The 18,882-nt window shown below is 39.2% G+C and overlaps 1 protein-coding gene across 1 annotated transcript in view; it reads right to left on the bottom strand.

Moving 5' to 3' along the window:
• The window catches only part of LOC309412102 (potassium voltage-gated channel subfamily KQT member 1-like), a gene marked incomplete at both ends in the record, with an annotated part of 522,805 nt that overhangs the window by 463,183 nt on the left and 40,740 nt on the right, over positions 1 to 18,882 (bottom strand). Inside the window, 3 exon segments of the mRNA XM_082008908.1 lie at positions 1,021 to 1,117; positions 4,026 to 4,104; positions 9,090 to 9,216. Coding sequence (XP_081865034.1) covers positions 1,021 to 1,117; positions 4,026 to 4,104; positions 9,090 to 9,216 — 303 coding nt within the window.

Below are 18,882 nucleotides of genomic sequence, written 5' to 3' on the forward strand. Positions count from 1 at the left end.
TACAGTATTGGGGGAAAAAATAAAGGGAGGAAAAGTAACTTTTAATATTAAGTTAATCTTTTGAATTAAGTACTTCCCATCCTCTGCTCCAGAACAACAGTTTTCTAAATAGCAAATGAAACGATGTCTGTGTGGAAATCTGTAACTAATCTATTTGTCAATATCTGGAGAACAAATATACATTCATAAAGAGCAGGGGTTAAAGATCCACACAGATCAATGCTATGTAAAGATTCATAGCACAGTATTAGCCTTCCACGGCATGGTATCATACGCAAGATTTAAATGTTAATGATAAAAGTTTGTAACTATGTTCATAAAGCTAAATCCAGCTTGTAAGCCTCTCAGTTTGATTCCATGAAGCCCCCAAAAGAAGCCTTCAGCTAGAGATTTTTACAAGTTCGCACTAAAACATTTAAGCTTTTCCTGCTTAATGAATGTTTATACAGAATAACTGTTTCAAAGCTTTAATGGACATATAACCATTTACAGCCAAGATTACCTCTGTGACTACACCCTTGAAAAAGTAACATTTCTTGCATCATAACATACTTAGTGTTTTTATTTATAAAATGGATTAGAAAACTCCTTATTCAGACAGAGAAAATAGAATTATTTAAATAATTGACTTGTTCTATCAAGGCTTTTCCGCTAGCATTCGCTTTTCCACAGAACAACCAAGCTAGGAATACATCTTCCGTGAAGACAATGGACAGTATTTGTAATATGAAAGGCAGCCCACATAATTGCATTTAATAAATTATATTGAAGGATAACATCAAAGAGTACAACAGTTAATTTAAAAAAACACAACTTATATTGCTATCCTGTTAGCTACTGACCTGAAGTAAAGAATAGCGTTCCCATTTTTAAAGTAGAAAGAAACACATGATGCACTTTTAAAGTATTTTTTTCCTCTTGGAACAGTAAATGTTCTTTTAAACCAGACTATGATTTGAAGTCCATGAAAAGAATATACTAAAGTAAACAAAATGCTGGGGATCTTTAAAGATCTAGTACCTGACGATGTATGAAAACAACTGATCCTAATAGTCGCCAAGTGCCACCCTGTCGATCTACATGAAGCATGCGAAGTATCTGGAGAAATCGGATCCCCCTGTAAGAAAAACAGGACATTAAATAAAACTAATGATTGAGAACAATACTTGCCTATCTATACATAGTTGACTACTACTAACATACTGCCATATTAGAGAACTTTGATGGCATTGCCCCTGGTTAGGGTTGCATCCTAGACCTGAGGCATCTCAGTAGATGGTATGTTTAGATCACATTTCATTATATTCAAATATATTCAGAAATATTGACTAGGACAACTAGTTAAAAGAAAAAAGTCTAACATATATGCTTTCAAACTCAGAGGAAACTTGCATATTTTACCTGATGATGATTCTCAAACGCTCCCTTTCCAAGCAAAACCATTGCTTCAAGTTTTGCTAACATAAATACGAGCAAATTTTTTTCTCTATTTGCCAAAAGCAGAATGTGACTCAAACATGGTATTACTGAAGTCTTTTTTTGTGTAAGATATAGATATCATCTAATCGGAAATAGATGCAGTCCTATGTCATTTTAGGACAATAACCAAATCATAAACTCCAAGTATTTTCAACTAAAGAAAAATAATTATCCATATTGTTCAGCAGAATTTTATTCAATGGAAATATTTAATTCTAGTCACTCTTTCGACAATGAACTTTGTTTGCCTACACTCAATCTTACTATCTTATCGCTGAAAAAAAAAAAACAGTGAAGAGAAGGAAAGGATGAATGCTGAATTCATCTGTCTGAAAATTTTTCACTAAAAGTATTTTTAGCTCTTTTTAGCGATCCTTAAAATTTTGTTGTTGCAGTTCTTGTTTTTGAATTCAATCTTCTTATTTCAATTCCACTGTGGCTGCATTTTTCTGGATTACACCAATAGGCAGGAAACTCAGCATGGTGCCATTCTCAGTCCCTGGGAAGGCATACTGTTTTCTGAAAGACACAACTTTTTCTTTATTCAGAAAGCAGGTTTTCTGAGCTTTCACAGCTGACAGTCAAACAATCAATTGCTTGTCATTTTTTTGGAAAGCACACAATAATCCTGACTATCAAATCACATATCAGTGACTGGGTATATGAACACCATATTTTGTTATTTCTCTGATATGCCATTGGAATAATAATTTTAATTAGCTGGAAACTTTAAAATATCCACTTAAAACCTGTTAATTAAAACACGAGTCCAAGAATTATTATGAGACTACCAAATACATGAGCATCAATAGACTTACATAATGTAATAGCTCATTGCTTGCTTATGTCAGGAAGGGAGAGAGTTACACGTAGTTCTCCTGTACAATTATTAGACATACCTCTTGATCCCTCAACCCAATGGCAGTTCTTGATTTTCCTGTCTCTCTTGTATCTAAGATGGTTGTGTCTATGTTACTGCCAAGTGCTGAAATGCATGTTATAGGCTGGTAGTTTTACAAATAAAGATTTAAAAAAGAAAGGAGTGAACAAGAAACTCCAGATACACAGCCTCTGAACAGGCACAACCCATTTCCTCTGAAAAGAGAAAAGAAATTGGTTGGAAAGAAGACCATTTTTATCAATTTGGTAAACATAAAACAGTAAGGACAGAAGGACTGTAGGACTCTGCTGTGAACTCTATAGTGCTGCTAGGTTTCCGTCTCACTGGTTGCTGCAGGGATGAAAATATCAGCCTGTCGTACCTGATAGGTCTGGATCTTGCAACTTCATTCTACAAGAAAACCTAACATGTATGCACCCATGCTTTCTGGGATTGCTGGGATTTAAGGGCAGTCCAAAGAGGACCATAACGGTATACCTTAAAAGAAACAAAAGCAAAGGCAAGGATATAAGAGTCATTCCTTCTTAATTCAAAACCAGCCACTCACATCACTGTTCTGAGGAAACCTGATGGGACTAAGACTTGCCTGACCCAGATGGTTTTTCAATGGGGCAATAACAACACTGCAGAGATGTGAGTTGAGTTTCTCCGGCAGAAAGCGTTCTGAGCTGTAGGACAGTGACTGTATAATTTAACACCAGGAAAGGCTGCACTGAGTCCAAAGCCACCTGGGTTCACATGTAAACACACAGTGGGCCTTTTCATTAAATTCCTTCCCACACTTCTAGTTAAATTAAACAAAATCTTTGGAATTTTCACATTCATCCTCCTCTTCTCCTATATGAGCTGATAAATCACATTCATGCTGCCTGTGTGAGCCTTTATCATCATGTAAGGATTAATGTTCTATGGTAATAGTTGCCTTAAAAACACTTTGTACATGTAGTTCCCTCCAGTGTTTGTCTACACAGCTAGACAGTTTAGACAGTACTGTACATTCTCACTTCCCAGTGATTAGACTGCACTGGAAATCAGAGGCTTGTAACAAAATGCAGCACATCTTGCAAGTTTAGTTAGAAGGAGTAGTAAGTACACGTACTCTGCTTATCATTCCTTTCTTCTATTAACCGACTTCCCAAAAACAAGCTTGCAGTACTTGACGCAAGCTGAACAAACACTGTAGGCATCAAATGTTTCTGGTTCATGTATGGTATGAGTTACTTGTGCCAAACAAATCCACCAAAGCATAATTACTCTTTAAACAAAGTAATTACTCGTATTCAAAAAGTACTGAGTTGAGTACTGTCTGGATTACTTCTTAAATAAACCAATGTTCTGTAATAATCTTTTTGTCTTAGAGAGCGAGCTGTTTGATGTTTTATATAGGACATAATGTTTCTTCAGTTTTCTCCTCTTGGCTTCAGCATTCACACCATTCTTCGTATGTCTTATTTCTGCACTCTTGTTTCCCAATCAGTGACCAAGCACAATAACACACAGTCTTTCACTGTCCAGTGTTTTCATAGAATAGCTTTTCCTATATTAGGAAAATTACATGCACATCTAATTTGGAAATTGGGAAATTATATATACATCTAATATAGCTCTATGGTTGTGAAGAGCTACAGTCACTAGAAGAATATACCTTATTGCAGAGGTGGCAAACACCTGTCCATTAGATCCTATGCTCAGAACAATAATTGAGGCTACTACCACAATTAGATCTGTTTAAAAAAAAAGAAGGAAAGAATTTATTAAATGTTAGCTCTCAGCACTGAAACACACAACAAATACAGACCGAGGAAAGCACTGTAAAAAAGAAATTAAGATGAAAATGAAAATTGGTGGGCGGTAAGTTAATGTAATTGTTTCACATCAAAAAAACAATGACTACAGTTTCTTCCATGATGAATTTAATAATGAAAATTTTAAAGATCCTGACAGATCAGGCAGCTTGCCACAAAAACAAAAAAGGCAAAGGCATATGTACACCCTAGAAATGAATCCACATTTTGGCCCAAGGCTCTTAATTGGGAAAGTAAGGCTTTGCTTCAATCAATAATGAAAAGCATACAGACAGGTATCAAACACAGATACACACACATACACTTAGTTTAAAAACTGTATCAAAGCTGTAAAGCCAAGCTTTCAAAGTTTAGGGAACTGTCAGAACAAATGTTGCCCAAAAAGAATCACAGTTGTTGTTTTACTTTGTGATACAGTCTGCAATTGTATGAAAAAATAATTTTTGCATTTTTTCCCACAATTCCACAGTTTTCACAGTTCCAGCATTATACAATGCAAATGATGGATTGTGTTCATAGTACCAGCATCCCTCATTTTCTCTTTTCCTAGTTCAGTGAACAGGTCTGTTGTTTTTAATTATTGAACCCTAATCTAACATTATTCTGGGAAGACATTTTTCTAATTTCCTCATTGGCATTTCTGTGGTAAACCCCTTTAGAGCATCTGAATGCTTCACTTTCAAATTCTAACCAGAAAATAAATGATAGTATTATAAATGGATAGCAAATGTAGACAGAATGAGGAAAAGTTTTGGTAAATTTTCCTTGCCAGTTTTAAACAAGCAGTACCTTATTCTTCAGAGCACTTAACATTATATAGCACTTAAAAAAAACCAGTGTGCCTGCTGACTTCACTTGCAGCTGTGAGAGCTCAGAACCTCTGTAACCTGACTTCAAAGTCTTCATTTGGACATCCAGAAAATGAGGCACGCTTGTGAAAACTGATTTAAATGACCACCACAGAGTTTCTGTGTGATGCCTAGGCAAGATGCAGGATAGAATCCAACTTCAGAGGCAACAACAGTTGCCTTCAACAAGAGTAACTTTTTGTCTTCTCCTTTAAACATTCTCTGCCTCATTCACAACCATGTGGTTGCTGCAATAAATACTGCAGCAGTTCTACAACCAACAGTATCCCTCACTCTCTGACTGGGATTATTTTCCAGTATCAGTCTGATTTTTGCTGTTTTGTTTGTAAACACTCAGAATTCAGAGAGGTTTTCTTCCCATTGCATCATAATACAGGTCTTTTCCCTTAAGCAAATGGTCCTTCCTAAACTACCAGACATATCCACCCAACGGCCATCACTGAAGGAGGAAAAGACTGGCAAATAGCAATTAGTTTCCATCAGGTAGTGACAGTAACACAGATTTTTCATTTGTACTTTCCACTTTTCTGAGAGTGTGTTCTAGATGGTACAGATGTTTCAATTTTTTACCCCAAATCTATTTTTCCATCTCTGCTTCTTCTCTGTTCCTAATTTTCACACCAGTTTCCAATCTTTACTCTTCTCATACTAATCCCAACCAGTCCTATTTCACACTCAATGTCTTCAGCATATCCTTCTGCCCTTACACTGCCACCATTCAATCCCATGTATTTTCAGACCCTACTTTTTTCCTTCAACCTCCTGCTTGCTTGTCAGTCTCTTTATACCTCCTTCCCCCAGACCCTTATATCAGCATCCACCCTCCTGTCCTTTCACTGAGCCTGTATGTCCCAGTCCATTCCTTCTACCCTGCCACTTCACCTCAGCATTTGAGCCTGGTATTTGTCCTTTCCATGTGCCCTGGGCAGTTTCAGAAAGAGCACTATAAAACCAAAATCAACAGATTTTCCACTTTCAGCCCCGGCACTGCTGCTCAAAGAAACCTGAAATCTGAATTGTGCAGACTCACTGCAGATTGAATCTTTGAAGAATAGAAGATCATTCTCTAGCAGAGCATTTTAAGCATAAACAAGCTGCCAATTTTTCAGAGGCTTGTTAGTCAGTCAGCTTGGAGTTGATTTTCATTACTAATCAAAAAGTTAGTTTCTCATTAAGTATGAAGTATCTGCTTCAAAGTGTGGAAGTGCTATTGCTTCTCCATAAGAAAGAGTTAAATTGCCTTTTTCAGGAACTGCTTAAACATTTTGCATTAAATGTCTCCACAAGACTCAAACTGAAGCAGACAGTTGGCATGGTAAATATCAGGATAAAAAGCCAATATAGTAAAAAGACAATGTTTAAATAACTTTTTCAACTATAACAAGCATTAGGATTTAGATTAGTGTTACATTAGTATTTATGTTAGTTTTTAAATAAGGAAGTGTCAGGAAGCCTTGGTAATTATTAAAAATTGAATTCCAATAATTTAGAAACAATGATATGTGGATCTCCTTCTCAAACATTCTACCTACTTACATGTTTACAAACATGTCTGTACATACACAAGAGTTATAGAGACACAAAAATGACATAGCGTCTTCTATATAATATGCACACTACATATGTAGATGACAGACCTACATAAATGACATTCCCTGCAATTTAGCATGTGTAGTACACATATTTGAAAACCTAGTCTACTGCTAGTCCACTGTCCCTGTGGCATACTCTTATGTTCCGTATCCTTGAGAAATTCCAAACAGCTGCCATCTAAAAATCAGATTGTCAGTGAAATACTACTTAGGTATGCATAAACTTCAGCATAGCATACAGCAACACCTATAATGCAGCTTATCTGCCTTTTCTGAGCAAATTGCTGACTTGTTTCTAATGTTCTCACAAGTTTACTGTTTAGTATGCGATTCTTATTTTTTTTATTAAAACCAATTAATCATTTTAAAATATAAAACAGTAAAAATGTTTGCATTTGTATTTTAATTTTTAGTTGCCATAGTATTTTACAGAGTGGAAATAGCCCTCAGCTTGGAGGTGTGTTCTTAATAGTCTGGAGATAACACGACATCCATTTAAACAAATTATATGCACATGTTTGAATTTGGTTTACATCACATTCTTTTTTGCTGAACTTTTGTGTCCTATCAGCACTTCATAAGTCAGGTTTTTACACGGTAACTGGAGCTTTACATACCAGGTGCTGATGCTTTTTCAGGGCTGTATACATAAGCAATTAAAGGTGCTCATAAATAAAGTTCTATTATGCTTTGCTAAAGGACTATATGAGATGGACATAGATATGTGTACTCAGGTCTTTACAGCAGATTGTCCCACATATGTCTTTCAAACTGCATGCTGTCAAAACCAGCTTAACTACTAAATAACTTTCTGGTAATTAGCAACAAAATATAATTTTTATTTACAATTAGAGAGGGGAAAAAAGGAACGAGAATGGGAGAAATCAAAGTAGTTCAAAATTGCTACCCAAGTTGAACTTTCTAAGAATTAATGTACATTTTAGTGTGGACAAAAACCCATAAAAGAAATCTCTCTGATATCAAAGGCATTTCAATGATATTTTCTATTTTTAAAATAAAGACTTTCGTATTAACACAAAAGTAAAATAAATACCTTAATATTTACATTCTGTTCTAATCCTTTAATTTCTTTTTCTAGTGTTTGTATTTTACTCTTGTTGATTTGCAAATGATAGGATGAGTCAGTATGATTCTATCATTCACAGCAAATGTATTTCCCAAATTTAGCTATTTGGATTAGTGGAGACACAATTCCATCTGCATTTGATATGTAACAACAAATCTTGACTTTAAATGTATTGTATTCTTAGGGGTATTTTAAACGTAAAAACAGTACTGATACCTTTGAATGTAGTCATTCTTAGCTTTTCTTAACAAAACACACGGTATCTTCTCCAAACATTAATGTTTACTGTGGTAGATGCACAATACCAGTATACAGAACCACTATCAAGTTGACACCAAGTTTAATGGGACTGACACATTTTCTCCTGCACCTGTGTACTTCAATATACCTTCCTAAGAAGCATTTCTTTATTGAAAGAGAAGTCAAGAACATGACTAGGGAAAAAAGATACCTATAAGTTTCATGGTTAGATCATGAAACTATTATCAGCTCTAGAAGCAGCTGAAGAATTTGTTCGTATGTAATGAAATACTTCTTTCTCAATAACCCAAAACAGATTATAGTATCTCATCACAATATTCACTACCCACATCCACATATATAATAGAATATGTTGTTTCAAGAGTTTTTGCACCAAGTTTCACAAAGTCACAGATGGCTAAGGAAACATCAGCTCATTCTCTCCCCTTTTCACCTCTCCCACTTTGCTTTATTTAAAATTCAATGAGTTTATATTTGACTATCATAAAATTTGCAGGTCTACTGGAGTCTATATAAAATCACACGTTTAAAACAGAAAAGCTGATTTTATGGTCTACTACAATTTTGTCCTAACATCACCTTTTTTTAATCCTTCACTGTTCCACAGGTTTTATTAGTCACCTCTCCCCGTAAACTCACTCCTACTCCAAGATGCTACCCACAATAGTTCGTGAAACCATCAAAAACCGTTTAACTTTAGTACTACCCGGGGGAATTTTTCCTGAGTTATATTTTGCACATTTCCATATTTTTCCCAATTTATATTTACCTTTGTGTTTGCTTTTTACAGCAGACCTAAGGAAGGATTTTGTGTTCAAAATCTTGTCAATTTTCTCCAATTACATACGTAAATTTAGTAAAGATTTCTTCACTTTACAATTTTGCCTTTCTTAAGCTGATGTCTGCGATATTTTAAATGTTATAGCAATCCAAAAGAAGAAATAATTGCATAGGTTCACAAAGCAGATAAATACTTGAGTGATAGACATAGCTTAGAATTGCAATATGGTCTCTGCAGCATTGACATCTTTACTTTAAAACGGATTATAATAGCAAAGTTAAGAAAAAGGAAAAAAAAAAGAGTTTAAATCTTACCGATAATTGATATTGGCTTTCTGGCAAACCGTATTCTTCCCTGGAAGCCAACATACTTACTCCTGCAGCCTGCAGACCACAATCGGACCACATATTCAGCACCAAAAAAAACAACCAGAACTATTTCCTACCAAAATCAAAAGGACAAAATATCAGGGTTTTTTTTTTAATTAAAAGACTACAGTTTGCACATCTAATTTATTCATATGACTAATACAAATAAGCTTGTTGAGATAAAAAATGCAATAAAAAGCATTGTCCATAATTTTTTCAATTTTATGTCAGCCAGTACATAAGACAGAGATATAATATGTTCCTGAATGTGTGTTTAAGCTCCATTGCATCAGTATATCATAGGGAAAAAAACGTAATATTGTTCTTTTGTTTATTTTCAAAACCTAAAATCTTTAAAAATAAGGAATGGAGGGAGGCTATAAGCATATCATTCCTCAAACTAACAAGTATATAAAACATTTCTAGATCACAAAATGGAATTTATAAACGTAAAACCAGAAAGCCTAATGTAATCTCTTGTATATTCAAAATAGAATCACAGAATCATGGAATATCTCAAGTTAGAAGGGATCCACAAGGATCATGAAGTGCAACTCTCTGCTCCTCACAGGACTACCTAAAACTAAACAATATGACTAAGAGCATCATCCAGACACTCCCTGAACTCTGACAGGCTTGGTGCTGTGACCCCTTCCCTGGGGAGCCTGTTCCAGTGACCAACCACCCTCTCAGCAAAGAACATTTTTCCAATGTCAAATCTGAACTTCCCCTGACACAGCTTCATTCCATTTCCTCATGTCCTATTGCCAGTCACCAGAGAGAGATCAGCACCTCTCCCCCTGCTGCCCTTCTTAAGGAAGTTGTAGACTGCAATGAGGTCATCCCTCAGCCTTCTCTTCACCAAGCAGAACAAACCAAGTGACCTCAGTCACTCCTCGTAAGTCTTGCCCTCGAGGTCTTTCACCATCTTGGTTGCCCTCCTCTGGACACACTCTGATTGTGTGATGTCCTTCCTATGATGAGGATCCCAAAACTGCACACAGTACTTGAGATGGGGCTGCACAAGTGCAGTGTAGAGTGGGACAATCACGTCCCTCGACCGCCTAGCTATGCTGTGCTTGATGCACCCCAGGACACAGTTGGCTCTTTTGGCTGCCAGGACACACTGTTGACTCATATTCAACTTGCCATAGAACCATAGAATCATTTAGGTTGGAAAAGACCTTTCAGATCATCAAGTCCAATCATAAACCTAACACTGCCAAGTCTGCCACTAAGCCCTAAGTGCCACATCTACACACCTTTTCAATACCTCCAGGGATGGTGATTCAGCCACTTCCCTGGGCAGCCTGGTCCAATGATTGACAACCCTTTCAGTGAAGAAATTTTTCCTAAGATCCAGTCTAAACCTCCCCTGCCACTACCTGAGGCAATTTACTCTTGCCCTATCACTTTTTACTTGGGAAAAGAGACTGACACCTACCTCGCTACAACCTCCTTTTAGGTAGTTGTAGAGAGTCATAAGGTCTCCCCTCAGTCTCCTTTTCTCCAGACTAAACAACCCAAATCCCTCAGCTGCTCCTCATAAGACTTATTCTGTAGACCCTTCACCAGCTTCATTGCCCTTCTTTGGACATGCTCCAGCACCTCAATGTCTTTCTTGTAGTAAGGGGCCCAAAACTGAACACAGTATTCGAGGTGTGGCCTCACCAGTGCCGAGTACAGGCATCCTGGTGGCCACACTGATACAAGCCAGGATGCTATTGACCTTCTTGGCCACCTGGGCACACTTCTGGCTCATGTTCAGATGGCTGTCAACCAACACCCCAGGTCCTTTTCTGATGGGCAGCTTTCCAGCCACTCTTCCCCAAGCCTGTAGTGTTTCATGGGGTTGTTGTGACCCAAGTGCAGTTGAGCACTTGTTGAGCCATCAACCCAAATCCCCAGATCTCTTTCCTCAGGGCTGCTCTCCAGTCTCTCATCCCCCAGTACATATGTATAACCAGGATTGCCCCATCCCAGGTGGAGAATATGGCACTTTTCTTGTTAAATTTCATGTGATTGGTGATTGCCCAGCTCTCTAGTCTAGTCTTATCTCTCTGTAAGGCCTCTCTACCATCAAGGGAGTCCATAGCTCCTCCTAGTTTAGTATCATCAGGAAACTTAATGTACATTCAATTCCTGCATCCAGATCATTTATTAAAACATTAAAGAGCACTTGCCCTAAAACTGAGCCCTGGGGAACCCCACTGGTGACTGGCTGCTGGCCAGATGTACCCCATTTACTATAACACTTTGAGCCTGACCTGTCAGCCAATGTTGCTCATGCCACGTATTATGGACTTGTCTAGCTGTGAGCTGGACAGTTTATCCAGAAGGGTACTGTGAGAGAGAGTATCAAAAGCTTTGTTAAAGTCCCAAAACACCACATCTACTGGCTTCCCTTGGTCAGCTAGAAGGGTGACTTTGTCATAAAGGGAAATTGAGTTGGTTAAGCAGGACTTTTTCCTCATAAACCTGAGCTGGCTATGACCAATGACTGTGTTGTCTCCCAAGTGTTTTTCAATAACTCCCAGAATAACCTTCTCCATAATTTTACCAGGCACTGAAGTGAGACTGATAGGCCTGTAATTACCAGGGTCTTCCTTCATACTGTTCTTGAAAATTGGGACAACATTTGCTAGATTCCAGTTGGCTGGGACCTCTCCAGACTCCCAAGACCACTGAAAAATAATGGAGAGACATCCCATGATGACATTGGCCAGCTGTTTCAGTACCCTGGGATGAATCCCATTGGGCCCCACAGATTTATGTGCATCCAGCTGGACAAGCAAGTCTCGAACAAGTTCAGGGTCGACTGGGAGTTTATCATCCTTCCAGTCATAGTCTTCGAACACAGGACTCCAGGGGTCCCAGGGCCCATCACTGGTGTGGAAGACAGTGGCGAAGAACATTAGATGTTTCCACTTTGTGTATGTCCCTATTTGTGAGGTGACTGACCTCATCAAGCAACAGCTCAATGCTACCTCTGATTCTCCTTTTGCTATTAGAATATTAAAAAAAAAAAAAAAAAGCCCTTTTTGTTGTCCTTCACAGTGCTGGCCAGCTTGAACTCTAATCAAGCTTTGGCCACACAAATTTTCTCCCTACAGTGGCAAACAGCAACTCTGTAGTCCTCTCACATCACCTGCCCTTGTTTCCAATGTTGCACACTTTCCTTTTCCACCTAAGTTATAGAAGAAGATCCCTGCTCAGCCAAGCCGGCCTTCTGCCCTGCTTGCTTGACTTCAGACACTTTGGAATTGCCTGCTCCTGTGCTCTTAAGAGATGGCTCTTAAAAAGTGACAAGCATTCATAGACCCCAATACTTTCAAAAGCAGATTCCCAGGGGAACCTTACACCTTCATCTGACTGAAGTCTGCTCTCTTCATAGCCAGGGTTGGAGTTTTGCTGGCAGTTTTTCTCCTATTGCCAACCATTTGAAACTCAACTACTTCATTCCAAGACAGCCACCAATCACCACTTTGTCCACACTTCGTCCATCACTTCTCTGTTTGCAAAGAGGACACATTTCCTAGTCGGCTCCCTTAGTACCTGCAACAAGAAGTTACCTTCAACATGCATCAGAAATTTCCTGGACTTGTTTGTGTCCACTGTATGATACTCCCAGTTGATGTCTGGGAAGTTAAAATCACCCATAAGGACAAGAGCAGCTGATCTAGAGATATCCCTTAATTCCTTGTAGAATAACTCATTGGTGTTGTCATCCTGGCTAGGTAGTCGATAGTAGACTGCCACATCTGCTTTATTTGCCTTCCCCATCACCCTTACCAAGAGGCCCTCAACTGTGTCATCACAAACTGTTAAGCACCATAAAATCCAACCCTTCCCTTACATACAGCACCATGCCCCCACCTTGCCTGCCCTGCCTATCCCTCCTGCAGAGCCGATAACTATCCATCATGGCCCCTAGTCACAGTCCCACCAGGTTTTGCTTATGCCAATAACATGGTAGCTCTGTGACTAGGCCAAAACTTTTAACTCCTCTTGTTTATTCCTCATGCCCTGCGCATTAGTATAGGAACATTTCAAATGTGCTCCAGTGTACTCAGCACATCGTGGAGCACACTGAAGGACCTCGCTAGCACACTGTCCCTCAAACATTGGTGTGCCACATGCAGGCTTATCTCTAGCAAGCCTGGTTTTATCCCTTTCTCAAAAAAACCCCAAAATTCTGCCAGTACACCAGACTCAAAGCCAGGTATTGATCTGCTGGGTCTTCCTGTTTCTTCCCTCATCGTTCCCTACAGCTGGAAGGCTAGAGAACACTGCTTGTGCTACTGATCTCTTAATCAGTCATCCCAAGGCCCTGAAGTCAGTTCTTGATTGCCCTTGGACTTCTTATTGCAACTTCATTGCTGTCTACATGAAAAATCAATAATGGATACCAATGGACACCAGGGTAGGAAGTTTTCTCTTCACATCTTTAATCCAGGCCCCAGGGAGGCTACAGACTTCTCTAAGAAGTCTGGCCTTCTGTTCCCCTCGGAAGAGGGTCTCCTATGACAATGCCTTTTTTTCTTTACGGAAGCAGTTTTGACACAGGGCGTAGGCTGACTTAACTTTGGTAACATCTCCAACCTAGATGAACCATCATCCTCATCATTGTTTGGTTTCACTTGCAGAGCCTTCTATCTATTATGCAAGGGCACCTGGGAAGGCAGGTTAGTCACAGACGAGATGTTCCTGCTGCACCAGGCAGGAACTTGTCGCCATTCCCCACTACCCCTTAGCTCACCACGTTCAGACAGGTGGAGAGAAGACAGGGAATCCTCCATATCATGTATCCTGCCTGCCTGACAGGTTTTCCCATGAAAGGTAGGGTGCGGTTCCAGTAAACGGTCTCTCTCTCAGACTCCCTAATAGCCTTCAACCTACTCGCCTCCTCCCGGAGCTCTGCCACTAAGCTGAGAAGTTCCTCTGCCTGGACCCACCTCCCACAGGTGTGCTCACTGCTGCCACCCAGTCCTGGCACAGGAGCAGGGCACAGTCTGCAGCCTGACGCCTGGGTGGTAGCGTGTTCCCGCCGCAGTTCTACCTGGGACGCTGTGTCAGCGGCGGTGGGTGTAGAGCGTAGCGAGGACACGGCCGCCTGCCAGGTGGGTACCGTTGGTCCCTGGTCGAGCTGGCGGAGCTTCAGCGTCCTTCTGCGCGAGCTGCTGTGCCACGCCCTGGTGGCTAGTGCTCCGTAGGGGCATCTCACATAGGAGGGGGGCCTTGGCCCCAGCCAGGTCTTTGTCAGCCACCGTCACTAGAGCTGCAGGCTCCTGGCAGGTCTCTACGCTCCCCTGAGGTTTCGGCTCCTGGCAGGTCTCTCTGCTCCCCCGAGGTTGCCCCGGTTCAGGAACACTGTGCTGGGGTGCTCTGCTGCGGATCGCGCTGGCACCAGAGCTGCTTGCCTCAGCGACTGAGGCAACCAGTATATAAACAGCATATAAAATAAAAGAATGATCTATGTTTTAATATTGCTTCCCTCTATACCCAAGTATCAGTATACTTTGAGATACTTCTAAAGAAAGCAGATTAGTAAAGGATCACAACACAGACAGATTTGTTCAGATCTTTGTTCCTTCCTTCCTTGTTTTCCTCCACCATTACCATATGCTAGCACAACCAAAATACAGCTTCTAGGATTTGTTCCAACCCAAACTGTATCCAGTACCTCAGAGTCACCAAACACCTACTATATAAATTACAGCTTTGGAAAATATTTGTATTTTAACTTAAACATGCTTGCAATCTGCACCTGGGGAATTCTAAAGCACCCAAAGAGTGAACACACTTAACTCACAATTTTCACTGAATAACAATACCAACATGTCTTTAAAACTGACATTCTGAATGGTTGAAAAGAGACCAAAATATTTCAAAGCTGAAAAACAGAGAAGAAAAACTCAACACTAATATGCAAAACTTCACATCAATTTTGATTTTTGACAAAGTTAGGTTAACATTTCTGTATTCACTTCTACCTCCTTGTTTTGTCTGGAATGAGAACCAAGAAAATATGCACAGTCTTCCTCTGTTTTCATTGCACTTTCAGCCTGACTAAAAACAAGGATTAGTAGAAAGCTAAAAAAGTTTACAGCAGAGTTTCAAGGCAGAAGCATAAGAAAATATGCTGCAAATTAGCTCCACAAGTTTAATTTTTTTTAATTAATCTATTATCTAGAGCTTCTACAAGTAATACTTTTAAGTTTGTGCTCTGTCTGAAATCTAAATGCAAACATTTATTCAAGCGTAATAGTCAAAGCACAATTCAAGAACAATCTTCAAAGGAAAACAACTCTTGCATTTCAGGGATCCTACAAAATGCTCTCCCAGTTATTAAATTGTCTGCATTTTTTGCAGTTTCCTGGTGTCATCACTCGGTAGCATTTGTTTTCAAGTCTCTTATTAAGGATCTCTTATTTCCACCAAAGGAAGCAGAACACTGTCTATAAGGACCTACCAGACCTACTGCAGGAATGGCACTGAAGCTTTGTAGTCATGAGCACCCCTTTCTCTAATTAGGCAGAAAGCTAGTACCAAAGCTTGAACTGAAAGAGCACTTCAAAAGCAAATAGTTCTACATTCTCATCTACAGACTAAAATGGCTGAGCTCCACTGAGCTCCACTTCAGATATACATGTGTTTACAGTTTTAGAGGAAGAAACACAATTAGAAAGCACAGCTTATGTGATTTTGTTGACAATGTTGGTAACTTACCCTTTGACAAGGGAAGATATCCATAGCAATTTAAATGAAAACAAACGTGCCATCCAACTGCCTCAAAAGCGTGCTTCTGTCACTCACTGGCAGTTTATTCTGTGTCGGTCCTAACAGGCAACACTGATGTCAGTGGAAGAATCATTTCTACAGGAACCGCATATTAAAATCACTGGGGCAGTTAGGTAAAAAACTGTGTAGGAAGGAGACAAGCAGGTAAGTGCTGAGGAAGCAAGAACTTCTTAGACTTAGGCTATTCCTTGATGATCCTCTGAGGGTACTTTTGAAAGCTGAAATTAAAAACTGTATCTGGCCTGAGGGTATTCGATTCCTAAGGCAAATTCCAGAACCTATGATCTTATTTCAGCTACCAACAAGAATTGATCTTGGTTACATCTGGGAAACCCTGCCGAAGGTTGCATAGTCTATGGAAAGGAAAAATAAATTGTTGACAGGAAAGAGGAAGAAGGAGGAACCTACATCTTCAATACATCTTCAATAAAATTGAAATTAATTACTGATCTCAGTTCATTTTGTCCTGGACAGGTGTCCACATTACCGAAACCACAGCAATTAACACATTTGTTGGCAGCCTCAGACAGGCCAAAGACCAAAAGAGCATGGAAACTGGACAAACATCACAGCTTTACATGTGGTGCCTCCAAAAAAAAAAAAAAAAGAAGATTATGAAACTTACACTGTTGTTGTGTATAATTCTAATGAAAGATAGACGACATCCATTTCCAGGGCTGTCAAGGCTGATCAAGCTTTACCTCACTAAATTCACCTTCAAAAAAAGGCCTAACCTGCCTCCTATTCCTCCTGTACACATAAAAACTTTTCAGAACCTTAAATTTATTGCCTTACATTTACCTTCTGGTAAAGAAAAAAAAACCCAGCAATTTTCTTGAAAGTCAGAAAAAATACTTGCTCTCACCAAAATATCAACAAAAGAAGGTGAAGAGTTGTGGACAAAAAGTGAACCAGAAAAAAATCTGCAAGGAAAATCTGCAAATTAAATAGTATGCCAAATATGCTCCTGATTGGCATCCATCTGTATGTCAGTTTGAGATCTTTCTCCAGCTTTCTGAAATTTTCCAGAACCCTTGCTTTCAAAATGGTATTACAGTCACAAGGATCCCACACAACTACTTTATTTAGGCTCCCAACAGTATTTTTCCCCTTCTCCTGCAAGTGGTGAAGGAAGAAATACATGAAGGAGGATTCTCAGCAGACTTCATAAACCTGGAAAGCCATTTGGCATGAACAGAAAGCCAGGGATGAATTCCTCTAATGAAATCAAAACCAAAAATAACAAGTAGGGACAAACTATTACCTAAAAAAAAAAAAAAAGAGAGCCACACGAAGCTTGATCAAAATAGAGCTAATAAATACTCTTGGCTACTCTATCTAGCAGTCAGCTTTGAGCATGAGCCTTCCATTTTTCTCAGCAACCCTTCTCTGAACTGCCATGAGGAAAGAAAGGGAAAGCAAAGCTCCATATCCTTTGAACAGGACACCCGCCATAGCCTGTCAGGACATTTGCCATGACCCATTGAAGGATCACAAGGCAGGTGTGGAAAAACACAGAGCATCATCCTTTATCCGGGGCACCGAATTTGCTCCAGGGGCACACTGCATTGACAAATGTACCGGTGGAGAGGGTCTTTAGGCAGCACTGCCACTCGAATGATCTTCCAGGAAGTGGAGCGCAGACTAAGGAAACAACAGTGCGGACCAGATTCTTCACACTCACACGTTAGTCTCTTCCCGTTTTGTTAGTGGTTAAGGATACTCTTGGCAATTCAAACTGCCACAGTAACACTAGGGAAAGCATTTAACATGCAGTAACTGCCTATCCAGAGTAAAGAGCTGACATATAATACAATTACAGATTTCAAACTGGACTTGTACTAGCTAGCATCTCTGCTAAAGTCAGTAGCAGCATTCCATTATTCTTGTTCCTGTTGTCTGTGAAAAAAACCCAAAACACACACCCATAATAGTCAGATAGAAGGCAGATAGAAGCCCTTAAACTCATTTCATCTTTGTATTTTTTTCTTTCTTTAGTTCATTCTTTAGACCACTGCGTAAGTCTTTTTTTCTCCCCCACAAACTAAACCATAAAATAATACATAATCACGTTTATGTTATTCTTAGTATTAACTCCAGTTTATTAATTTTATTCTTAAAAATTAAAATAGAAATCTTAAAGGGAAATATGTATGCAAATAATTTCCACCCGTATCTAATTCAATCAGCCAAATAAGAAACTCTTGTGGAAAAGCCATCAACTTTTGCCCAAGAATGTCATTGATGACCAAACAGAAAAATGCTCTCATTAACACAGAAAATCAACATTTTACACAGGAGCATGTGTAAATGAAATATATAGCCTGGAATTTACAATATGTTCCAGTACGGTTATGGATAACTGCACGGGGGAAGCAGGAGAAGGGAAGGAGTTCAGCTGGAGTGATTAAAGTGCACACATGAAAAAGACAAGTATTTTCTCAGCTGCAGCTGTGTTTTAGGTGGAGAGCACACACAAGGCTCTCTTCACTTTTTTTATTGGAATATTTAGGTGCTCGGGTAAAAGGAGGAAGTGGGATGGCTAAATGAATAGTGTGTGCTCACGAAGATTCAATCAAGGAATGGCAGCTCAAAACAATGAAGCCTCAGAAGCAGGCATAAAGGTTTAATAGTCCAAATGTTTGCACACGTGTACCTATGTCCAAAATTTAATCTGATAACCTGTCTTCAAGGTTTTCCAGTCCTTAGGGTTGAAAATGTCAATTTAGTGACCTGTTTAGCTTAATAGTTACTCAAATGCTATGAAAACCTACTGATACTGAAAATACTTATTTCTACCATCATGCTGGCTCTTATAAAGGTCACAGACATCGTATGTGAAAATATAATATCCCATATACGGAAGAAAAGGTGCCAAATGCTGCTAAGTGTCCTATAGTATCATTAGCCTATTCAGACTTACACCTCTTAGATGAAA

This window comes from Phaethon aethereus (genome assembly GCF_964289735.1).
Source record: "Phaethon aethereus genome assembly, chromosome: 1".
NCBI lineage: Eukaryota > Metazoa > Chordata > Aves > Phaethontiformes > Phaethontidae > Phaethon > Phaethon aethereus.